Here is a 25427-nt window from a genome sequence, read left to right as displayed (position 1 = left end):
GGGAGCTGGTCAATACGTTGGGTCCAAATAAACCATCCAAGTGATGAATAATGATTTTAGATATATGAAATTCATATATTTGCACTGCGGTGAAGAAACGAATGAATAAATTTTTTTCAGGTCCTATTTTCAACTACTGGTTCAGTAGTGTTCTTAGCTACGAGGAGCTCTTAAATTCGTTTATTCACCGCAGTGCAAATGTATGAATTTCATATATCTAAAATCATTACTAGTTAGTTTTGTTTTCCCTCGAGTCTGGATGTTTCCCTCAACTTCGTCACAGGAAACATCAGGACCCTCGGGAAACAAAACTAACTGTTTCCCTCGGGGCCACGCATTATGTGTATATTATTACCATGAAAGATATGAGTCTTACAAGGGCTCTCGGAGCTCGAAAATGGCCAATTTTGTAAGAGGACGTGTCACTGTAAAACGGAAGATATTTCAATGAAAACGTAAGTCAACCGGTGAACTGCCTCTAATGGATGTTGATGGATCTGTTTACGAGCTAAATCTTTTGTCACTAGAATCTAACTAATTTTCTCAACAGTAGAAATGATGATAATTCGAGGTATGAATTTTCTACTCGCTTTTTTTAGGTTTTTTTTTTAATCTACCGGCTGTAGACAAAGATCTGAAATAGCAGATCGTAATTTAAAAGTGAAATAAATCATAGAGCAGACTTTCTGTCTATTTTAACGAGTGCATGTGCATGACAGAATGCAGAATTACAGAACTTTCTTTTTGGAATACAAAAACAAATTATACCACATGGAACAGACATCGTCGGATGTAAATGCAATTACTCATCCCTCAGTCTTTACTAATGAGACAAATTTTCTTCACCAGCTGCGGAGAAATCTCAAGTGACACTTGGATACATAAAGCTGCTCAAGTTGATACCAGGTAACACTAGACATTCTATGTGCAACATACCATTGATATTAACCTCCAAATTACTAATTTAAGTACTATTCCAGCACGCTATCTAAGTGTTTTATAAGAATTTTAAGATCTTCCCATTGCTAAAAGTTTGCTAGACCATGAAACTTCTGTTAATCCACAAAATCTTCCACAAGGGGAGCCGTATATAGTTGTTTCGTTTTACAGTAAAAAAAGCTATCAGAGTTGATAGCTTCAGAAATCTGTCTAGTTTTTTCTTTTTTAGGACAAAAATTTCGCCATTGGTCGCCAACTATAATTTAGCATCTGTTTTAACCTTGTTCACAAATCAAGTGTCTATCTAAAGTTAATCTTCTCTACGCCCAAAGTTTTTATCTTCGAATGTTTCATTGCAGTTTGTCTTAAACATATTTTTGCCATTTTTTTTCTTAAGAAAAATGCAGCTAAAAGCTTTATTTTTAAAGCAAAGGATAATTTTGTTCGTTACTGTAAGGCGATCTTTTCTTTCCTGACGTTATAGTTACTTTGCAAACCTTTATATATTACATCATTTCTGAAACTTATTTTCTTCTGCGCATTAATTTAACGATCACAGAAGATAAAGCTTAGGTCGTTGGACAGTAGCATTTTTTCTTTTTCGTTTCTCTGTCTCTCCAGAAGCTACGCATTTCAATTCTGTTGTCAAAGTTTCCACCATGTCTGTTTTATACACCTGTCGGTTTTTGCGGCGGTGTAAACAGAACACTTTTCGAAAAGCTCTTTTGAAGCCTCGACGAAAGTCCCGGCTAAAAACAGCGTAGATAACTGGGTTACAGACACTATTAGCATACGTGAATAGCCAACAGATTATAACCGCGTTTAAGAACCTTGGGTTCTGTCCCTCATTATGGAAGTCCGCCCATAGCCAAAGTGCTTGATTGGGGAACATACAAATAGTAAAAACTCCTACGACGGCCATAAACATCTTAGTTGCTCTTTTGTTTGCTTCTGTCTTCCCTCTCCTGACAGTTGAAGAGAATTTGCGCACCAGACGCACCGTGGACGAAACCTTTTTCAGTTTCGGCTCAGTTTCGGCTACTGATGATCGCCGTGAGTTCGTTGATGTCCGGCTGACTTTTCGGCTGACAGCAGCCGGTTCCTGCTCGGCTTTCTGGCCGCTAGTCTTGTCTGCGCTAGTGTACAAGTTTTTCAGCGCAAGCGAATACATGAACACCATAAAAATCAGAGGAAGGAAATATTGCACATGGAAAAGTCCCAGGGTGTAGTACTTCTTGTACGAGATATCAGGCCATATTTCACGGCATTGGTGTCCTTTCAGATCGAGAACGTACGAGTACGGAGTTACCACCAATAGTGAAAACACGTAAACTGCGACAATAATGCATTTTATTTTAAACTTCGTCAAACGAGGTCGAAATGGATGCATTATCACGCGATAGCGATCAAGCGAGATCGCTGCAAGGGTTAAAGCAGCCGACGTAGAAGACATGGTTGTCAACGGCCACAGAAGTTTGCACATAACTGAGCCATACATCCAGATGTAGTTATATTCTTCGAGAAAGTAATCAAAAGGAATGCTGAAAACCGGCGTGACAAAATCACACAGCGCCAAGTTCATTATCAAATAGTTGGATCCTGTCCTCATTCGGACGTTACTGACGATGATATAAATAACAAGGCTGTTCCCTATAGAGCTTCCTAGCAGAATAACGCCGTAAAGCACAATCTTTACGATCCAGAAGTCGAGTGACTGCACCGTATCTGGGTTGTCTGTAGAAACGTTTGCATAGCTCTCATTCAACGCATCAGTGACATCATTCAGCTGGCTGGAATAGAACGGAAAAGGCGTTGTGTCCTTTGCATTAAATGTTGTGTTAGAATTCATCTTTTCGACAAAAATTGTGTCTTTGCTACGAAGTATAAGCTTTGGAGATGTCAACGTATTTTATCCTGTTTGATGAGAGCGAGCTGCCGCGGTAAAATCATTCACCCGGCTTCTTTAAATTGTATTAGCTTGATAAACAAACTTCTACCCGTCTGTAACGTCTGTTCTTATTGCACTGCTGAATTCGTCACGACACAGAGCTAATAATTTGAGTGTAAGTTGTTACATGTCCTTGAAATCCGTGTTTTCCTTCGATGAGGACTGATCGTCATCTACAGCAGTCCATCCGCGCATAAGATCTTGAAATTCCTAACAGGGCCTCAGGGCTTCGAACGTAATAACCCGCTGCCGTTATCGCGACGGAAATTGTGTGAATGTACAACTCCGAGGAGGGCGAGAGTGACATGTAGAAAATTAATGCGGAGTATCGTGTGAAAATATCAGAGATCTTCGCCAAGAAAGCGAAAAAACTATTCAATAATTTACAATTTTTTCGCGTGGCTACAGAGGAACTACAGGTGAATTTAACGGGTTATACTTCCAACCTTTTTCACCAGCGTTGTGACAATAAAATGGAGAAACATAAGGGCTACAGATGAGACGGATTTACGCGAAATCAAACCAGCGATCTACGGAAAAATTTAATTGAAATGTTTTGTTGATAAGTACGTTTATAATCTTGATAGAAGACATCGTATTGGCCTCTGAGCTAAATAGTTAATTTGGCCGGTATTTTACTAACATAAATGGTCTTCCAAACCACAATTCTTTTAAAAAAAAAATACTGCAATGTTTTAATGTTGAATTAAATCTATGATCTGATCTATGAGTCCTCGCGTGCAAAGCGACGTTGATTTTTTTAGGTAGCGTACCCTTGGAAAGGAGTTTTAATCCTTTTGCGCTTTAACGCCTAAGAATAAGGTGATAAATGGATTTGACGGTCAAAGCGAGAGAAGATTGCGATTAGCGGCTTTTTTCTACCTTGGATGCAAGACAGCTAAAAAGAGAAAGAAAGAACGAGCATAAAGGAAAAGCAATGATTCCCGCAAAGGGCTGCATTTTATGCAATTGCATCAAAAAATGCTTTAAAAATTCAGGCTTCAGCGGGCTCCCAGATACTATCAATTGAGTTAAGAAACCATACATTGGGAGCGGGGCGAAAAAAAAAATTGTTAAGAACAAATTTGTTGCGCAAAATAAGTCAGGTTTTGCCGGAAACACTTTGTTCTTGTAAAAAAGCACCAGAAATCACGTGATTTAGCTGGGACAATAACAACGAGACAACGATAATCTTTTTAGTATCTCTTAAAGGTAACTTGTCTAATAAAATCGAACTTTAATGCGAAGAGCCGCAACACTTGATGCCTTACCCATGGATATGCTTACAACCGCCGATTCTAATTTACGAATAAAACGACAAGGAACTAGGCAACAGATGAAGTATCTCCTTTCCATTCCAGTGTAGCCCAAGCAGGTACAAAATTGTTATTTATTATTATTTAAAAAATAATAATTCAGTTAGCAAGGGTGGTCTAAGTAGATTTTCTACCGCATCAGCGAGTTACTCAAATTTCATCCTAAAAATTTGTCCAAGGTTTTTAGCGATTGACTAATTTGCAGGTATGACCGAGAATTCTTAGTGTGAATACCATGTAATAAAGCGGGCTAGATTTCACTATCTTAATTTTTGAGAAAATTATTCTGAAAAAAAGAGGTTCCTGGTTAAAAAAATTTTTTGCTCTATTTATTTATTCTTTCCTTACCTTCTCTTCTATCAGGAATAGAACCGTTTTTTCTCTCTAGACGAATAAATAAAAATATATGAGGTAACAATGCGTGAATTTTCGATAACAATTGAATGATATGCTTTACCCGGATCCAAATTGAAACACTCGGTTCCGATGCATCTGCAAACCTGGATGAAAAATAAATGATGGAACTATGAAAAGAATTTCTGCAAAAATATTTTAAATAATTACTCTTTCAAGGTGCAATCTGTTTGTAATACAATTTTTTTTAAATCGCTAAAATATTTTTATCACCTACGAAGAAAACCTCCTTTGTGGCATTCTTCATGCGAACTAATTTGCGTGTTAATTATTACAGCGGCCGGCACAATAGAACTAAATGCCGTAACTAATTAAAAAAAAAGAAAATAAAATGAGTTGGTCGGCGTTTTTCTGTTAAATCCAGTTCTTGAAAAATAAGCAGTGATTGGAACTAAAACGTGCAGCTCTCGAGAGCTTTAACGGAACATTTAAGGTTTTAACGTTTCTGGTCACAAATATTTGAAATTGGCCGCTGATGCCGGCCTTGGAGAGAGATTCGACCACCCAGACGTGGACAAGGGGGGGGGGGGGGGGGGGTTGTTCCACAAGTGATTAAAAAAAAGGGAAGGGATGGGTAGGAGTCTTACAAACGGTCTATACTTTCCCCTTTTTTTCTTTTCTCTAGCGATTTCTTTTCTTTTTTGTTACCGATTTTTTTTAAGGAAAGAATGTTGTTACTTCCTGTATGATAAAACTTTAAACAATCAGTTGAATGGAAATACTCACAGAAACGTTTTTTCACGACTATTCCCTTTCCTTTTTTCGTTGGTCAAATCTTTCTTTAAGGGTTGCCAAAAATTTAAACAAGTTCCATCTGATGCCCATTTAAGATCTTTGCATACCGGATATTATCAAGATAATGGCAAATAAATGAGGAGCTTTTATCGCTGTTTGGGGAAAAAATCTCAGAGAGCAGTTATTTTTGTCCGGCAGAGCTCAACGAGTTTATCGGATAGGCATCTAACCGGTAGCCAAAGATAACTTTCGCTCAGGGATTGTATCTTGCAACTAGTCGATAAGGTATATGGAGTCGCAGAACGTGACTTTTAACACCGTTTTTCATAAATACAACAACGGAGGAAGCCTTTTTTCTGATTATCAAACCTTACACATTAATTATGAAATAGCTATTAAGGAACTTTCGTTATAGCTTTTATCAGCAAAAGCCTGATTTCACTAAGGCAATCTGACTAAATGATGGTAGTGACGAAAGCCAGAATGTTAAAATAAAGAAAATGTGTCTAATCTATCCTAGAATTTATCTATCTTTTCATTATTTATCTATTTATTTGGGTTATTTTTCCCTCGTAATTTGATTAGAAAATCCTCGCCTTGAAATTTTCAGGCTATCCAGGAATTATCTTTGGCTCGCGGAGGGTCTCCATAGGGTTAACTGTTGGCCTAAAAACGGCGAAAAGCGTTAGACCTAACAATTGACAAATTGAAACCGTTAGTTGGACAAAAAAAAGTTTAACCGTAGATTTTGTTTTCAGTAGTGAAGGAAAGAAATTTATCATGTGTGTAGAAAACAGAATGGCGAATGTGCACAAGTTCTCCTTGTCAGCACCCCGGGAAATGTATAGAGAACATTAAGGAGAATTTGAACACTGATGTCAAGGTGTAAATGTCGTGCTCTACTGAACAAATCGTCATAAAAGGATTAGCAAGAAGTTTCATTAGCACTCGGTTCACGTTTTTTTTTTTCTGTTTTTTTTGACACTTTAAACGGCAGCTGTTTTATGGTTTTCAATCGTTTCTCCTGAAATAAAAATATTTCCATGAAAAACCAAAGAGTATCTTCTTTTCAACTGATGTGTTTACATAGTTGTATTAGCGAGATACCTTGTTAGTTGTTTCTCGGGCGCTTGGGCTGATTTCCATCTCCTCCATACTTCCTACGGTTCTACAGTCTATTTTTCCCCTTTTTCTAAGGTTTGGGGCTTGATTTGTGTCAATTCACACCGACAATGTTATCTTTGAATGGCATTCATTCCGCAAAAGCCTGTTTGCCCGCCATCCATGGCCAAACGTCGCCTAATTTTGTTTTGATATATTGCCATAAAAATAGACTATCATTTCTTTCAACTGGCGAAAACAAAAATAGAGCAAACGGATTAGCACTGACACTGAAGCTGATGGAAGGTTACGAAAAATATCTTATTTGCAGGTCAGTATTCCGGTTTTTGCTTTTGGGATTTAGAACGAATCCTGAAAAGATAATTTCGAGCAAAGCCCTATGGTTGCAAAGTCGTATTTCTAAGATCACTGAAAAGACAATTTTCTAACGAGTTGTTAAATGTAAATTTAACTACTTAAGGCGACAAGATATCCACAGCTCATGAAATAGACATAACAAGCATCAACGAAAGACAAGTAGCGCATATCAATCTTTTTTACCAACTTTAAAAACAAAAAAAATTCAGTTAGCTATATTTGATATGCATTATTTAGAAAACAGATGAAATTGAGTCACTGAGCATGGCCCGTTAAATGATCCAGCTATTAAAAAAACAAATATGACCTGGAGAACATATTTCATTCGATAGACTATTCAAGATACAAATCTTTATTTGAAGAAGGCATGCACCACTCGAGAGGGCATGAAGTACGTACTTGTAAATGACACGGGACTGTTCGACTGAAGTATCTAGATTACACACGAAGCACGAGAAAAGCCCTCAGTTGTAACCTTTTCATCCCAGCCACATGTAAAACATGTTGCTATCTTGAAAATGAGTTTGTCCCGCTGTGAGCTGAGACTAAAGTCTTCCCAAGAGCAAATCAAATGCTTTGTATCGTGTCGCTAATCACCAGTGCTCTAAACGTCATACTCATATCTTATCATCGTGGTACTTGCCCTCGACAATGATAATAAATCTCTGTCAAAACAAGATGCATTCAATCTTTTATCAATGTGTTTTCTTCTTCCACGCTTTAGGCTGATCGCAGAAGCGCCATCTCCTCCGCATGTATCACATCTTCCACTTCCTGTTTAAAGTTGTTTGTCTCGCGTGATCAGCGAGACACTTATGGACGCAAAGCTTTCTCGTCACGCAGATCAAATCGTGCACAATAGAATTCCGAGCTTTCTTCACCTGTAAGCAAATACTGGAATTCGGAAAAGCTTACAACAGGTACGTGACTTGGATCCACAAAGAAATTACTGGATATTGTTATTTGAAAAATGGCGGCCAACGTAAATTTAACAGAAGATAGTAACAAGGAAGCTCTTCCGTTTAAGGTTTTCAAAATCACAGTGTACTCTGTAATTCTTCTTTTGTGTCTTCTTGGGAATACTCTGGTGATGATCGTCATCTGCAAGACCAAGCGAATGAGGATTCCATCAAATCTGCTCATTCTCAACCTTGCAGTTTGCGATTTAATAACCCCTCTCGCAAGCATTCCATTTGATCTGGCACTGGAGGAAAAAGGCTACATCTGGCCCTTTGGAAGAGTCCTTTGCAAAACTCTTTGGCCACTTGCGACGTTATCGACCATTTCTGCATCTCTGACACTGGCCATCATCTCGCTGGATCGTTATCGAGTCATCATGCATCCTTTTAAACAAAGACTCAGCTCGAGGCAAGTAAAATATTCCATAGCGATGATGCATTTAGTGGCTCTGCTGTTTGTACTGCCGTACATCTATTACCTGGATTTGGTTGGGGAAGAGTCCACTAAGTTTTGCGAGGAAACGTGGCCGCTGTTTTCCTACAGGCAGGTGTACACGTTGGTGCTTTTTATTGGTCAGTATGGAATTCCCTTGGCGTTCATGAGCGTGATGTACACTATGACTTTATGCAACTTGCGCGCTAGTGCAAGTATCTTTGAGAAAGTTCAACAACGTCCCAGTCGAGTGGCCGTAGATGGAAACTTAAACAACCGCAAAATGGAGATCTCTCCCGATTTCCAGCGTAAAGCCAGCCGAGTGACACTAGGTCAGAGACACAACATCTTGGTCGGCAAAGCTGGTCAGAACATTCGAGCAACCAAAATGTTCGTGACGGTTGTGATAGTCTTCGCCACTTGCAGGTTGCCCAACGAGATTTTCTGGCTTTGGTCAGATTTCGGGAACGGACAGGACCAAGATCACTCACCAATAGTCGGAATCATCTGTAGAATGTTCACCTACACCAACAGTATCTTCAACCCCGTTATCTACTGGATGTTCAGTAGGGATTTCAAAAGAGGGTTCAAACGAATATTTACTAGCGTATGGAAACGTAAACAGGATGGGTTATTTGACGACTCTCTGGATAAAAGTGAAAGTCACTTAAGAAAGATCAGTTCTATTAACGAATCTTTTTCTTTTGTTTGGCGAAAATTGAGCCGATCAAAAAGTGACAAAGACAGTCCTATGGAACTCAAGGAGAATCAGAGGCTTTTCAAGCCCACAATTTCGAACAGTCCAGAGAGTTCCCCTAAAAAAACGTCAAGGAAGATTTCTTTTCATAGCGAGGAATTTGCCCACGGCCCGGACAAGACCTTATTAGGAATGACAAAGAGGAAAATACCCGGGTCAGTTCAACTTGACGATTCTTTTAGATTTATTATGTCGCCTTCGCAACCTAGACTGTCAAAGAGTGGCGAGGAATCTTCATTTGATTCAGCTCAAGAACATGGAATCGTCAGAATCAGACGATTAGGTACAGTAGAGCTACCGAGCGCACGACCCTTAAGCGAGCATACCATTCTAGAGACTACACAAATTGCGACTGACGGTTTGACATTTTTCCCAAACGAAATGATTGACGAGACGATCGAATCAATCGATTTAGCGGAGAAAGAAAACTCGCAGCCCATATCTGATAAAGTATCATCCTTAGAAATTAAATGCTCGTTTGACAACATGAAAAATGACAGCGGCGGCGATTGCAGAAAGGAAACGTTTTTAAATCATCGAGATTTGCCATCGATTTACTTCAAATTTTCATCGTCGCTTTTAAACTTAGCTGCATTGAAAGAAACCCGATGTTAATTTGGTTGCCATCTGTCTTAGCGTAAATGAATTTAACCAATTTACCGCTGATTGTTGCGTGCAGAAGAGTTCGAAATCAGCAAATGCGGCACCATTTTAATTTGCCACAGCCCTTTAAATGTTTTAATCTTTAATAGGGAGCTTATTTTTGTTTGAGTTATTCTCAGCGGCGCGTCGCCAATCCTGCTCGTTCAGAATAATTTATCACGAGACCCCGGGGCTTCGAAGTCAACTTGATACGCGAAACCATCCCCTAAGACAATCGCTCTTTCTGTTATTTTCTTTCTTTATCGTGTTCTTCGATGGTCGATGCAAACATGTAGACTAAACTATATGGATAATTTTGAATATTTTTAGATATGAATAATACTATATTTAGCGAAAAAAACTATAGAAAGGCATTTCAGACAAAGTAGTTTAAGTGCTTTCGTTTGTAAGTGATTGCAGGTGATTCAAGTTATAAGATTTGTTGATAACTGTTGAAAACTGAACAGACAATTTAAATGTGAAATAAAAGTCGCCTGTACGTTCTAAGTTTTGGCTGTGACGCATTTGTGAAAGTTATAGGTAAAAGATTGGAACTGCCTCTTCTTACGCCATGAGTTCCATTAAATTAACTTCCACGAGAACTCATCCGAAGTTCTATCGTCTTCTCTTGCTATCAAACAAATTTAGATCAATATTGTTTGCTTTTCCAGTCTATGCAACATATCACACGAAAAACAAAGTAACACTAGAAAATCGAAACACCAACACACGAGACGCGGATGTTGTTCTAAAGTCGGTGTGCCCTGCGCGTTCTCCCCGCGAGATGTGTTGTTACCACAATCAGATAGAGATCCTACCTGGCACATATCACTTTGAGGGATACACCCTATATAGCAGAAATTATATATGAAGAATTTGCAGGCAAGATGAAGATCATTTTACATGTTTGTTGATTGAAAAGAAGCTTCTTGCTTTGAGTCATAAATCACTTATAATCTTAATAAGGACATTTAGTAGGTAGGACGGTAACGCCAAGAGAGACATCGATTAAAAAATGAAGATGTATTTTTTTGTAAGAATTTCGCAAATTGCTTGACGTGTTTACCATCCAGATGTGTTTAATCTCAGCTTAACGTAGAGAGCAGCGTCCCATATGAGTTCCAAATGGAAACTTAAATAATTTGCCGTTGGGGTTTCTTTTCTCAGGTTATGCAAATTTTGATGATTTCATGTTGTTATTTTGCAGTGGTCGGCTAAGAAATTAGATCTTTTGATTAACCATGACCTCGTTGCCACCGCCGTCATAGTTAAAGGTTCTTAACTCCGGCCTAAGAAGACAGCCATTATTTATCGCTGTAGGGAGGGGTGGGAGGTTTTTTTGGGGGGGGTGGGTGTCACTTGGTTTTCAGGGGAACAGAGGGGGATCATTCGTCTTTTACAGAGTATAAAGGGAGGACTGTGGAAAATTGACTGCCAATGAGTGGGGATCTTTAGAAAATTGTGGTCTGTTTTGAAATTAATGTCATTTTTTAGGATCCTCGATGGCTCACAAACTTTTTTCTTTTTCATTTTCTTTGCAACGACTTTTTGAGAATCAAATCATACAGCATTGTTAAATACTTTTTCAAAATGGGACAGCAATGGCAGAGTGGTGGCGAGGCGGTTCACGTTTCGTTCCCCGCGCTTGTCTCTTCACCAGTCTACCCCTTCCATTTTTTCGCGAAACTAGGCTCTAGTAAATTTGCGTGACTGAACAGGGACGCCTGGCTCTTAACGTGAAGAGGATTTCAAACATGGCGGGTGTTCGCGAACTTTCATACCTTTCTCTGACAGCCTTTTTCACAGTCGTTTTAATAATTATCACAAGAACTGTGATGTATTCTCATCAGCCAACAGCTGCCTACCCATGCAAACCAAGTGATCTAGATTATATCAATGTAGACGAGGACGTGAAGAGAAGGTTTCAAACTGCGCTTTCTATCCAAACGGTTTCCTGGAATGTTGGAAATTACAATCGAGAAGAGTTACACAATTTCCTTCAGTTTATTCTGAGAGGTGAGGATTGCATAGGCAAGATTTATGATGATTTTCTGCTTTTTTTCTCACTCTATTAGGGCAGACCTTTCAAATTTTAGCTGATTTCAAGGATATATATAAATATTGCAGTGTATTAATTGGTCTTAGTTTTCATAAGCTTTGAACTGTAAATTCAAAAACAGCTGGTACGTAATAGCGGAATTGAATTTAAGTGTTACTCAGAAGTGATTCTCTCCTGTCCCATTTCATGGTGCAAAAAGATGTTTTTATAATCCTCAGCTATTATGCAGGGATGTCAGAGAAATCGTAATAGGGGTATGATCTGAACTGAGAAGGTGGCTGAATTGAAATATGCTTAGGGACACGTTTATATTAGAATCAGTTAAAAAGTTCTTTTTTACTGTCTTTGATCACAGTTCGTAAAGTAACTGGGGTGAAAAATGATCTGACAGTCTGCAAGTTTGCGTTGCCTATTGCCCTCTAAATTTAATCCAGAACTGTCGTGCATAATGGAGACGGGTAATGATCTGACATTTTTAGTTTGTGTGTGGTATTGTTCAGCAAGTTTGTCAAAGAAAGGCTGGGAGTTTTTTCTTCTTAGATACAGAAATAGAACATACTATTATTTGGGAAGACATGCAAAATGGAACAATACTTGAAATTAATAAGTGTTTATGTGAAAACTATTTAATTTACGATTAATGTCATCCTTAATAAGGATAATGATAATGATATTGATAAGGAATTTATATAGTGCTAAAACTGTAAACAATAATCAGAAGCGCTTTACATGAGTTCAAGTTCTATATTAATTAAAATTAAAGTATTCAAAGGCAATAAACATTAGAACTATTGAAACAAACTAAAAGGTTTCCTAAATAGAAATGTTTTAGCAATGGTTAAATTCAAGTGGCCCAACTTTTCTAAAGTGAAAAAAAAAATAGATTTATTAGTTTGATGCTTGAATTTAGTGGATGTATGCTGACCTATGGTAGCTCAGAAAATTTATGAGAAGATAAGTACAACACAAATTGGATGGCAAGGAATTATTTGACTCATCTATTTCTTGCAGAGTTTTCAGATGTGTTTAGCCATTCCTTTGTTGAACACAAAATTATTGGAAACTACAGTTTGCTTGTTTCCGTAAAAGGAAGTAACCCATTGCTAAAGCCCTATCTGATTGCTGGTCACTTTGATGTAGTACCTGCCACCAATGAATCATGGGAAGTACCCCCCTTTGAAGGGCGTGTTCAAGATGGGTACTTCTGGGGAAGAGGAACTTTGGATCACAAAAATGGAGTCATGGTACTTTGGAAGTGCTTTCGTTTTATAAAGGAGTTCTTAGTTTAAGGATTATCAAAAATATCTTATAAAATCTCATAAAAAACAGGAAATGCAATCAATGATATCTACATTGATTGCCAGCAGTTGGCTTCATTTTTATTGTTCAATGCAGACACAGAATTGCCCACTTCGAGCAATCCTGTGTCTGCATTGCAACTGTTTTGAGCAAGGATTTGACTTTCAGCCATCTTCACACTCATAACTCCCAGTTGTACAGGAAGTCATTGGCATCTTTTTTCAGCGAAAGACAAATGTCATCATTATCATTGTCAGCAAGGAGATAATTTTGAAATGTTAGTTATCCTTCTTGTGAAGGTCAGTGAAGAGGTCACATTTTAGTTGTTTGCACAGTAACTGTGTGAAACTAATTATTTTTGACCCACTTTCTTTCATTATGGTTACCCTTATCATGAGCATTACTGGTTTTTTATTTTAACCATTTAACTCCCACATCAAATTTGTAATTCTCCTTACTCCCAGCCATACAATTATTATAATGTTAGTTCAGAGAATTTAGCATTGGATCAACTTATTATCCCCAAATTCATATTTTTCTTTACTCTCATCACTTATCTGGTTGACATTGTGTTGATATTGTAAGGAGAAATTCTGTCTTGGTCACTCATGGGAGTCAAAGGGTTAATTCACATTATAAGCTCTTTTATCCTTACTATTACCTGCAGAGTTTGGCTGATTTGCTCTGTTTGAATAAAATTTTAGTACAGTTTTACAAACCTCATACTAAGTTAGGTGCTAATTCCAACTTAGCAATTTAATGTAAATCATTGGTGTTTTTCATCCTATGTAGGGCTCCCTGGAGGCTCTCAAATTTCTTCTCAAACAAGGCCACCAACCACAGCGCAGCTTTTTCTTAGCTTTTGGACATGATGAAGAGGTGAGTTGATGTAAAATGATTTATTCTGATTGCATTTTGGTTTTTCGTGGAGTTATCAATAGAAATTGAAATAGATTTATGATCTTAGTAGGTGGTGGAATTGAATTTTGCTTGTATGGCATGTTTTGTGTTCCCTTGGAAAAAATTTTAAAATTAGAAATTTTCTGAGACATGATCTATAGCATTCTGGGAAATATTTGAGTAACTCTTTTTTGCAGTAAATTGATGATAGACTCAGTTAAAAAATACTTATTTTCTGTTGTTGATCACAATTCTCAAAGTGGTTGGTAGAATATGGTCTGACAGCCAGCTACCAGTTTTTGATTACAACCCTGCTTATTTTAAAACTCTTTAATCTCTTATCAATGGCACTCACTCATGTCAAGACAGTTCAAACATGCTATTTTTAAAATCATTTTATGTCGTCATGTCACGTTACAAATCTGATGACTTTTAGTGTGGTTTGATATCAAATATGATGTCACTTTAATCATGTCACATCAATGTCATGACATGTTGTGTATTGATGTCACATCACATGTCAAAATGTCATGTCTCTTTTGACAAGTCATGTTGAGAAGTGCCATTTCATGTTATGTTACCTCATGTCACAAAATGTCATATCACACCCATCCCATGTCACGCTGTGCTCATTTGTGATATGGCAGTACATCATACTAACTCATTTGAAGATTATGAACTAAGACTCCCAACCACTTTCAAAGGGTCTTTTCCTTCCCACCCCCCCCCTTTCTCTCTCTCTCTCTCTTCTCCCCCTTCCCCCTCCCCCCACTGTTAGGGTAAGACAGAGAGAGGGGTGGAGAGGTACAGGAAAAAGAGAGAGCTTGGTAAGGAGGTTGTTGCTGTCTTTTCTTGTTTGCTTATGTGGATAGTTGATTTTTCAAAAAGGTCCTAGGAATCGATGGAGCAAAGCAAATTGCAGCATATTTAAAATCTCAAGGAGTGAAGCTGGAATTTTTAGTCGATGAGGGAACAGTCATTGTTAAAGATGCTTTTCCAGGTCTAAAGAAGTCATATGCTTTGTGAGTAAGACAAAAACCTGTTTTTTTTTTCAACTCAATATATACCATAGTTTTAGAATAGTTATGGTGGAAGGCACTTCCCGTCAGTGTAAAAGAAATTGAAATATTTGTCACTGATTTTGTAGCCTGCAGAATGGGTGTCATCTTTCCTGTTTTAAGGGCGAGCCACACCCTGAGTGGAGTGTAAGGGGTGAGAAATGTGGGGTGGGGTCAAGAGAGAATGGTCCCTTCTTTGCATGGGTCTCCACTTTATCATTTGCTGTAATTGGGTTTATTTTGCCTCATTCCCAGAAACTCCCCAGCTGAGGAAAAAAAGAATAAATGAACAAAGAAGAAAATGATCCTTATGCTCTGCAGTTGCCACCAATGTTTCTTGCTTTTTGCTCATAGTTCAAAGCTGTTATTAGTTCTGACTAAAAAGGAGGCAGAGAATGATTTGTACCTGTAACCTCCTCAAATCTTATGAGTGACCAAGAGTGAAGTTCTCCTTACGATATCAATACAATATCAAGCAGACAAGTGATGAGAATAAAAAGGAAATAACGATAAGGAGATATTTAGTTGATCCAATACCAAATTCTCTTAGCTAACATCATAAGAATTGTATGGCATATAGTAAGGAGAATTACTAATGAGATCTTGGGAGTGAAAGGGTTGATTATTAGCATCGTAAGAGGCAACAAGGCGGTAACAATATATATTGGATCTGTGATCGTGAGTATTATTTTGTCTATAGAATTGGAGTAGCAGAAAAAGGCTACATAACGCTAGAACTAAGTGTGCAAACTTCAGCTGGGCATTCGTCAATGCCACCTAGGGAGAGCAGTATTGGAATCCTGTCAAATGCTGTTGCAAAGTAAGTCTTTGGCATTGTAAATTCGTAATAACTTTCGTTGTTAACTGCTTTGGTCGCTTTCCAACTTTTCATTCTTTTTATCCGTTTTCCAATCCTTCTTTTCGTTTCTTCTGTTTTGGTCCATCCGTGCGTGCGTGCGTGCAAACGTGCGTGCGATTGTCCTTCTGTCTGTTCGTTTCTTTGCACGTTTCGGTTATCATCTCGTTCGTCGACATTCATTCGTGCGCTCGCCCCCGTTCATTCGTTCGTTCGCTCGTTCGCTTTCTTGTTCGTTCACTCGTTCCGTCGTTCGTTCGCCCCCTCGGACGACCTCGTTTGTTTCTTGGTTAGTTTTTCCCTTGCGTTCATTTGTTTATTCAGTCTACCTCTTCCATTGTTTTCATTCATTAGGTTCTTGGCTCTTCATCCTTCCCTTTCGTCTCTCTCTCCAATTTCTGATTGTCTTACCCTCTTGAATAACCCCATTCCATTTTTTTTTCATAGATTAGAGACCTGTCCCATTCCTGCTGTATTTGATTCCACTGGTCCAGTAAGGGAAATGTTTGAAAATTTTGCCCCTCAGGTAAAGCCAACTGAAAGGCGTAGTATACCAAAGGTACCCCAATCTCGATGTACAGGTACATCGGTGATACTTTTGCGCAACAGCAGCAACAAAAGGATTCGTTTACGAAAAACGGTTGTCTTGACAAACAAAAAAAAAATGTTTTGTGATTTGATTTGGAAAATACGCACTGTAGTGCGTTTCAGGGTTGTTTTGAAGCCGATTCACATTAATCTAGTCTGGGGAGCTAAAATTGAAAAAAAAAACTGAATCGTCACATTTTGACTTGATAACCACACTGGCGACCAAAAAAACACTGATTGAAGGGGGTTTTGGGTTTATTGAGACCAGGACGTTCTTTTGTTCATAAATGGAGCTGTTTAAATGGAGCTGTTTTCCTACACAAATCCTTGTATTTCCCGATGTCGCATACCAACTAATATTACAGTGGTACAAAAAGGTACACGAGGCTACCTTTGACTATAAATAGGCAATATTTATTGTCAAGATGAACATGCAGTTTTACGGGTTTATTTAATTGGCATGACGCGAGGCAGTCATTTTGAAATTAAGCGCACCTGCTATAATCACCTCACGCAAGGTGGTTATAGCAAGCTATGGCGCAATCCTCGACCAATCAGAATGCGCACATCTCTATAATCACCTGAGTAGTTATACCAAATTTGGATATTTGTCCGCGTATGTTATATTTTCATAAACTTTGAGTGTTACACCGAAAAGTTCTAACAAGCAAGTTGCTAATAAGGTATCTTTATTTCCCAGGTTCCAGTCTATCTGAGGGCTATCTTGGCAAACCTGTGGCTTTTCAGCCCAATTGTTGTCAGGTTTGTTACATATCAAAAATAGCTACCCATGCCAATCGATCTGCCACGAACGTGGGACAAATTATTATATAATAAGTGAGATACTACGAGCGCCCTGATTGGTTGAATTGTACCAGTAAAACATGGATATTTTATAAAAGCACTAGATTACAATTTTTATCGGTTTTTCAAACCACAATGTGCTCAGAATTTCGCCACTAACAACGAGAACTCCCTACCAAGGTACACTAGATGTACGCAGAAATGCTACACTCGGGAAATTTCAAAGAAATACGATACTTAAATACTTATTGCAAAAGCTGACGAGATTTTTAGATTAGATGATAATTTTGCGAGACTTGTGATTTTTCAACATGCCACCCGTTTCAGTGAGAAAAGCTGAGGGTAGTTCGAATTTGGGAAGACTCCAAGGAACGTTTTCTCACCTGATGTAAAAGTTGTTCTTTCCATATAGAATCCTTGAGAAGAAACCTACAACAAATGCTTTCCTTCGGACAACAACTGCTGTAACTCAGTTTAACGCCGGAGTCAAGGTTTGTGTTAAAATTATTTTGAACAATGTCAACGTTTTGATGTTTTGAAATCGAGGGAGAGGCTCATGTGTAAAATTTTTGTCAGTACCAGCTGCATAAAGCACTCGCGATTTGTCCCTCCAAACGATAGAATTTAATTGCACTAGTGACTAAATTAAGTCGAGCACCCACCATCCCTGCGGCGTTCTTTGCATAGTTACGTGACCAGCTGCCACCAAGGTCCTTTCACGAAGGAGGAAGAGAGAGGACCTTGGGAATGAGGTTGCTTGACCCTGCACAAAGCTTTCATGTGCATCATACCGGGATCAAATATCAAAGCATCATGTGTGGTAGATATTGAGATAGGTCGGCGAATAAAATAATCAATATAGGCGTGCAACCAAGAAAAATATGATATCATATCTTTTATCTTTCATTCTTTCTCTTTTCACCACCAAATAGGCCAACGTGATACCCTCCTCTGCAAGAGTCACTGTAAACCATCGGGTTCATCCGAGTAACACGATTGAAGAGGTGAGGACACATCGCTCTGCTTATTTACAGCAACCTTAAGTTGAGTGTGGCAAGTATTCCGGGATTGTTTTGTTTTTCTTGCTTCGCTCTGTGATTGGTGTAGAAAACTCGCGCTACTTTCTCAACCAATCAGACAAGGGGAAGTACGCTTAAAGTAAAACACAGATTAACTTAAAGAAAAAAGTTCAAAACATAACAGGGAAAAAATAAATAAAGTTTTGTTCTCTTGTGTAGGTTCTGGAGCATGACCGTCGCTGTATTAACGATGATCGTGTTAGCATTCGTGTAATGCAGTCAGCAAAGCCCTCACCCGTCTCTAGCTGGGATAAACATTCATTTGGATTCCAGGTATAAAAAACAAAACAATGAACAAAACAGGATTATTGCAAGAAACTCTCGGAAATAGAGTTCATGGTGGGGCGGGGGGAGGAGGGGCGCTTTAAGGAAACAAGTTCGGGGAGGGGAGGGTGTCTATTTGATGTTGGTTACGTTTTATTTGGCTGTTTGTGGACCCTGTCGAAATGTGACCTGTAAGTAGTTTGTTGTACTTTGACTATTGGATCAAAGTCAGTATCTTAACTGTTGTGCACCTACCCCTCCCCCAAATCCAGCAATAACCCTCCCCTAACCCTCGACTGTTGTCGGGTTGAGGGAAGGGTAGGTGTGCAGTTGTTCCGATAGAGACATTGATTCCTTGCCTTGGCTAACGATGTAAAGATCTACTTTGATCTTTAAAGCTAATTCAACAAATTAATTTTTTGTCAGAGATGCATACATTCATTCATGTAAAATTGTTTTCTTTCATTTATTTATTTTTTAATTTGTGTTCCTCACAGGTTATTTCTCAAAGCGTGCGGCAAGTTTTCCCAGAAGTTGGCGTATCGCCAGGTAAGCGCCTGAAATACAAATCTTACACAGGGTATCCTAGTAGTTTTGGCAATTTATTTATTGTTTTGGAAAAAAAATAAACAAACTGATGGAGAAATTTGAGAAAAAGATGAATATAGATGAATAGTTATTCGTCCAGGGTGGGGAGGGACAAACGACCCCCTCCTCCCCTATATGTGTTGTTAACAACCCTAAGCTTTTTAGTTCAAGGTATTAAGAACTCTTTTCCCCGTTGGATTTCTTTTCAGGACTTATGATAGCAAACACAGATACCAAGTATTATCTAGAGCTCACAGATGCCGTCTACAGATTTATGCCATCAGTTTTGACACCCGAGGACGCCAAACGAATCCATGGGTTTAATGAAAGAATTGGAGTCAAGAATTATGAAAAGACAATAAATTACTTCTATCACGTGATGATTAATGCAGATGCAGCAAGTTTAGACACAGATACTGAACACACCGAACTATAACAAGCGAGGAAAGATGACTTCCGAAGACTTCAGGAAGCTTCTGGAACACGAAGCGAATCCATGCTGATGCTAAATCTGACTTCGTTAACCGAAAAAAAAATTCAAATTTTTAAAGAATGTTTTGATATTTATCGCGAAAATATTTTATCTGCAGGTACAACGTCCTACAAGTTTTCTTACCATAATTAATTATGTTGAGTACCACCCATAAAGTATTTTTTGTAAGGTGGTTTCAGGAACATCTATTGGACTAGTGTTCATGTAGCTATGGGATGAAACTCTCATCTCAGTAGATCAGGGAGAGGCAACTGCCATAGCTGTTTCTCTTGGCTCCTGTTTTAGCGTCTGACGGCACCAATCAAAGCCAAGACACAGGTAATGAGCCCCTACTTTAATGATTGTAGATATTTTTAATAAGCATATCCCACTCAGGTGTCCTTTTTGTGCATGCTCATTGGCTGGCTGGTTCAGAAATGATTTGCGTGTATAATTCATCTCTATTACACTGAAGAGATATTTATTTCTGGCCATTTTTCTGGTATATTGACTAATTATTTTGATTAAGGGGGGTACGTTTTTAAAGGAATTGTGGTGCTGCATTGGTGGGAGAGTATAACAGGGTAATTTAGTCTAATCAAGCGAGATAAAAGCATAAATTGACCACTGTAAAGACTTTAAAGGCATTAGCCTTTCGCCAATTGCTCTGATGAAGGGCTAACACTCAAAACGTCAGCCTTTAAACTCTTTATGGTGGCTAATTTACATTTTCAACTCAGTTGATTGCACCTTATTATTTTAAAATTTGTTTGGTATATACTAAAACAATTATTCACCTCAGTGTTGGCGAAAGTAGTGGATATTTACCTTGCTGCTACACGGCTGTGTAAATATTCACCTCTACTAAGGCCAATAATTGTTTATTATTAAATTATTATAATAACAATAGTAGAAATAATAATAATAATGTTAATAATGCTAATAGCATTTCAGTATGTAAGAGAAACAGTTATTTAACCCTATAACAGTAAAATGGATTTTTATTCTTAATATATTTTGTGAAGAATCAGATCACTTATATTTACGCTTTCTATTTGTAATTATATTAATGACTGCACAGTATCTGCAAACTCTGTAAATCAGTAAGTGGTTGCCTTGAAATTCACAATCAAGACTTGCTTAACCGCAATTTATTTAAAATTCAGCATCATTACTCAAAGTTCTTGTTTTTGTATCCAATTTTATTAAATACAAAGAAAAAGTGTTTTACAGTTGTGGATAAAGTTAAAAATTTTAAACCAATTGAGCTAGCCTAGGATTCCTGCAGTTTACTTTTAACATTGTTGGCACTCCACCAAATCAATAAAGCTGCTACAACGGCAATAAACTCTGTTTGTACATAGAGTCCTTCACGGCCAGCTCCCTAAAAACAACAAATCAACTTTGAATTAACCTTTAGGAAACATAACAGTAAGAGAAAGTTAGAATCAACCTGCTGGGGTGCCAGGCCTCCATAACTTGAGTTACTTTCTGCCAAAAGTAAGGTTACACTCTACATGAGGGTCATCAAAAACCATTGGTTGGATGGGTTGGGAAAACAAGTAAATATGACAAGTATGTAGATCATGTAGATCAAATAACATTTCTGAACCTGTCCCTCCCCACCAGATAGATATACAGAAGACAATGGTATGACTTTGGGGAGAGAACCAAACCTAGTTAGGGAGGCAGGCCTTAATGAATTTCATCCATGTTCAAATCATAAATTTATGGTCTAACAGATCAGAATAGTGCAAGTGAGTGAGTAAGTGAATTTTAGGTTGCTACTTAATCCTCATGGAATGACCACCATCATACCATGAGTTAAAAATGGATGGAGAAGATTGTAGGTATTCAACTGGAAAGTTTGGCAAAATTTTCATGATACAAAAACCCAAAGAGCCCAGTGTACACCTTCCCAAAGACATCTCAGAACTTCTTAGAGGATAAAGAGTCTAATCATGATTTTGCATCATGGTAGCGATTGTGTTCATCACAAAGGTCTTTGGGAAGTTAGACACTCATCTAGAAAATCAATTGTTTCTTAGGAGTAACTAAAAGAGAGAAATGTCATAAAATGGAATAAAAACAATGGATGTGGAAGCATTCCTCACCCGATGATTAACATCGATGGAGAACAAGGCCTTGGCCTCACTTGGTGTACCACTTCTCTGTGCCTAAAAGCAAATTGTGGTAGATGAGAACATGTTTGTACCATCCTAAATATATTAAAATCCTATCATTTGTTTCTGATTATTCTGATTATCAAAGAGCAAGTCACATATATCAGACTTCCGGTATATTTTGTAATCATCTTTCTCATTGGATTGACAGATAATTATACAAGTCATCATTTACTGGACAGCCCTTTGAAATGCTCAACATCTGCAAGTTGAGTTTGAATCCTTCTCCTTATAAATTTAACATAGTTAACAAGAAGGACAAGAAAAAACAGAGGTAGAACAAAGGAGTTTTGATACACTCCCTCCCTCGTCTCCACCAAGGACAAGACTTAGAAGGAATAAAATTTTCTTAGCAGATATTTTAACAGCAAACAGGTTGCAGAGACAATTTTTTTTCTGTGATAAGATCAAGAGTTCTTTGCCACTCCAGAGTGGAGTGATTAACACATAACTTCTCCTTAGAATATCCAAACAGTATCCAGAAAACATGTAGTGAGAATACTCAACTTATCATGGAGAAGTTGTTACCTTGATAATAGGACAATTTCTTATAACTAATTTACAAGGATGTGTAGCAGCTAGAGGGGATAGCTGACAATCAGAACAGTGGGTTTTAGACATTGTTATCCAAAATTACTTGAAATGACTCAAACTGGTTCAAAATCATCCATACCAACAGTATGTCCTTGCAATAAATAAAAAGGTTTATAACAAACTAGTTGGGTGCAGTATGGGGGGGGGAGGTGGGGACCACAAAGATGTATTAAAATGACCAAATTGTTTCCCAATATTAAACCACCCTTAATTTGACCAGTGTACCTTTCTATAGGCTGCATATCCCTCATCATCATAGAAACTCAATTTGTAGACACCAGCTTTAGCCTCCTTGTGCTCCTCTGCCCAGCTGACCTAATAATAAAAATAACAAAAAGCAAGTTGGTGCGTCATTCAGGTACTAAAAAAAAAAAGTTCAACATTGAGTTATCCAAAGACATATCAGAACATGTAATAGTGTAATCATATGTACTTTGTACACTCAGGGTAGCTGATTCACATTCATCATTCATGTCTTTGGGACAATTATTGAACAAAGAAATACTCAAGGCATGGTTTCTAGCTTCACTGATTCTGGGTTACCATGGAATTTGGCATATTAGTTGCTATAAAGAAAGAAAAGATGAGAACCAGGAGAAGATTCAATCCTCAAGATTTTAACAGCTGGGAATTGAAACAGGGTGTCATGAGATGGAAGAACTCCATGTTAGCTCCTTGGATTTCATTTAACCCTATAATACCTAAGAGTGACTAACATATGATTTCTCATTACAATATCTCCCCTGAATCAAATATTAAGGTTGAGGATAAAAGACATGATCACTGACTATAGAAGCTGTTCATTGTTTAACTAATTCTCCTTGTCAGTACCCAAGGAAATGTATAGAGAACAGTATGGAGAATATGCATACCAATGTTAGTGTATTAAGGGTCAAATATGCCACTGAGCCAACAATTTGGAAGACCCACTTGTCAAAAGGCTGGCACCCTGGACTTAATGTCAAGAGATCTGGCCTTGCAACCTGGCTAAATCTTGTCCTGCATTCTTGGATAAGACACTTCACTCTGATGATCCCTCCCTTCACCCAGGAGTTTGAATAGGGGCAGCTAACTCTGTAACTTTTAGAGAAGCCTGATAATGCCCAGGGTAACTTGTGATGGACTAGTTTTCCATCCATGGGGAAGAACATTTTATATTTATTTACTGATGTGGAGGTGAAAAGTAGTTGATTTTTACTAAGCCATAAGGCAGCAAGGTAGATACAGTATGTACCACTTTCACTGACACTGGGGTTCATTATCATTTTAGAATATACCACAACTGAAAAACTACACGGTAGTTTATTCCTTTCAATGCCAGTAAATTGAAAATTATGAGAAATTAAACTCTTGAAGCACAGTTTTATCTCATCAGCTGTTCTGAGTTGAAAAGTAAATGCATTTGCTGTTTACTTAGACCTAACCAATCAGCCTGTGTGAGGTACATAGGAATTATTCCCTGCCAAGTTCACATTGATCTTTCTAAAATCAGCTACAAATAATTACAAACCTGGTATTTTGCATCATCAGTCGATCTTGTAACTGGCATAACTTTTCCATTCACTTCAGCATACAGATTCACATCCTGTTTACATAATAAAACATATGAAAGAATAAATTCCTTTACCTGCATTTAAAGAGCAAAACTGTTCAGTTTGCTCACCAAAAAATCTCAAGTGAGCCACTGAAGTCATGCAATGATTCCCAAGACTTTTCAGCAATTTGAAAAGTTTAACAATGAACAATATAGTGGTTGATTTACATATATCATAAATGTCTTAAGAAATATATTAGGAGTTTCCTTATCTTGTAAGCATTGCACCATTTTTTATTGGTATGCTTTTATGTTCCATGTTGAAAAAGTTAGCATGCATCTATGGCAATCACAATAACCAATCATAATTTAATGTTCTTCATAGTGCACAAATGAGCAATTTGTTCCAGTTATGCAAATAAACCCTCTACACCCTTACATCAGTAAACATATTCTGTTCTTCATACATTTGAGGAACATGTGAAGTGCTGACAAGGAGAATTTGTTTAACAGTCAAGAGCTTCATTAGTCAGTGATCATTTCCTTTTTCCTTGTAATTCTAAGTGTATACAAATTTAGCATGGGGTTGTGCAAGGGCCTTTCCCTTCTTCACTAATCAAAGAAAATGGTTTAACAAAAACAAAGGAGTCTTGGGCAACTTCTTAAATTCTACAAAATATCGTTCTATATTTAAAGTAAACTCTCTCTCAGCTACAGTTGTATCTGAGCAGAACTATCCAGTAGTTTCTTGAATTGTATTTTTCTCTCTGGTACTCATATCATGGAAATGGAAATTTTTCAGACAGCATAAAAATAAGACCATCAAACTACAGACTACTTCACCCATCCGCAAATATACCGCACCTTTGCACCATTGTCACATTTGAGGGAAAATTCAACAATGAACACACTCTCTGATGACAGCAAAATGTTCCTTGTGGTATAAATGTCTGTGGTTGGCCTAGCTCCTACGCAAGCATCACCTAATTCAAAACCACAAAGTGAAATCAACGTTAAGAAGACATTTCGTGACACACTCAAGGCATTTCATCCATACTGTTACTTCAATTTTATTCTGGAGGTTGTGCTCGCCTTCATCAAATACAGTAACACGTCGCTGAATGTTACAAAACGATGTAGACGGCTAAATGTGTCAATCAATAATTGTACAGCGTCTGATAAAAATTAGGAAGTTTGAAAAGCAAAAAACACTCTAGAAAAGGTCAAAGTAGATTGACCAATAGAGTCCTGCCTCGTGTGGCGAAAAAAAGTGCTGAAAATTTCTCACATTAACTTCCCGATGGAGACTTTTAACTTTATAATTACCCTACACTTTAGATTTAACGTTCAATTAAAGTTATTTTCAGCTTACCAGATGACTTCAGAGGCGCAGAAACAGCTAAAACGGCGAGAACAAAGAACAGGGCAGCCATGTTGGTCCCGTCCACGCTCGAAGAGAACGAACTAAGAACATCACGTGGCATTCTTTAGCTGAGACAAGAAACACACCAACCAGCGGTTACTTCC

At 37.9% G+C, this 25427-nt stretch overlaps 4 protein-coding genes and 1 non-coding gene across 5 annotated transcripts; 2 read left to right on the top strand and 3 right to left on the bottom strand.

Moving 5' to 3' along the window:
• Positions 1 to 805: 805 nt before the first annotated feature.
• On the bottom strand, positions 806 to 3235 carry LOC131783806 (neuropeptide FF receptor 2-like). Its single transcript, XM_059100579.2, has one exon. The coding sequence runs from the start codon at positions 2786 to 2788 to the stop codon at positions 1493 to 1495; it is 1296 nt and encodes a 431-aa protein (XP_058956562.1). The 5' UTR covers positions 2789 to 3235; the 3' UTR covers positions 806 to 1492.
• Positions 3236 to 7703: 4468 nt separating this feature from the next.
• Positions 7704 to 9924, top strand: LOC131783840 (galanin receptor 2b-like). Its single transcript, XM_059100619.2, has one exon. The coding sequence runs from the start codon at positions 7802 to 7804 to the stop codon at positions 9593 to 9595; it is 1794 nt and encodes a 597-aa protein (XP_058956602.1). The 5' UTR covers positions 7704 to 7801; the 3' UTR covers positions 9596 to 9924.
• Positions 9925 to 11371: 1447 nt separating this feature from the next.
• Positions 11372 to 20626, top strand: LOC131783651 (N-fatty-acyl-amino acid synthase/hydrolase PM20D1.2). The gene is made up of 12 exons (XM_059100414.2): positions 11372 to 11638; positions 12693 to 12925; positions 13773 to 13859; positions 14769 to 14902; positions 15639 to 15758; positions 16242 to 16320; positions 17083 to 17144; positions 17599 to 17677; positions 18119 to 18190; positions 18425 to 18538; positions 19027 to 19078; positions 19327 to 20626. Exons 1-12 carry the CDS (start codon positions 11377 to 11379, stop codon positions 19551 to 19553), a joined length of 1521 nt encoding a protein of 506 aa, XP_058956397.2. The 5' UTR covers positions 11372 to 11376; the 3' UTR covers positions 19554 to 20626.
• Positions 20627 to 20770: 144 nt separating this feature from the next.
• On the bottom strand, positions 20771 to 25391 carry LOC131783661 (translocon-associated protein subunit delta-like). The gene is made up of 6 exons (XM_059100426.2): positions 25273 to 25391; positions 24765 to 24883; positions 23877 to 23951; positions 22592 to 22681; positions 21704 to 21766; positions 20771 to 20973 (listed from the first exon to the last, which is right to left on the bottom strand). The coding sequence occupies exons 1-6, from the start codon at positions 25382 to 25384 to the stop codon at positions 20863 to 20865; spliced, it is 570 nt and encodes a 189-aa protein (XP_058956409.2). The 5' UTR covers positions 25385 to 25391; the 3' UTR covers positions 20771 to 20862.
• Positions 21515 to 21589, bottom strand: LOC131784029 (small nucleolar RNA SNORD61). Its single transcript, XR_009340176.1, has one exon. It is a non-coding gene; the product is annotated as a small nucleolar RNA SNORD61 (small nucleolar RNA).
• Positions 25392 to 25427: the final 36 nt, after the last annotated feature.

Source organism: Pocillopora verrucosa, chromosome 11 (assembly GCF_036669915.1).
Source record: "Pocillopora verrucosa isolate sample1 chromosome 11, ASM3666991v2, whole genome shotgun sequence".
Taxonomy (NCBI): domain Eukaryota; kingdom Metazoa; phylum Cnidaria; class Anthozoa; order Scleractinia; family Pocilloporidae; genus Pocillopora; species Pocillopora verrucosa.
Note: the sequence above shows the minus strand (reverse complement) of the source record. Positions and strands in the feature narration are given on the sequence as shown.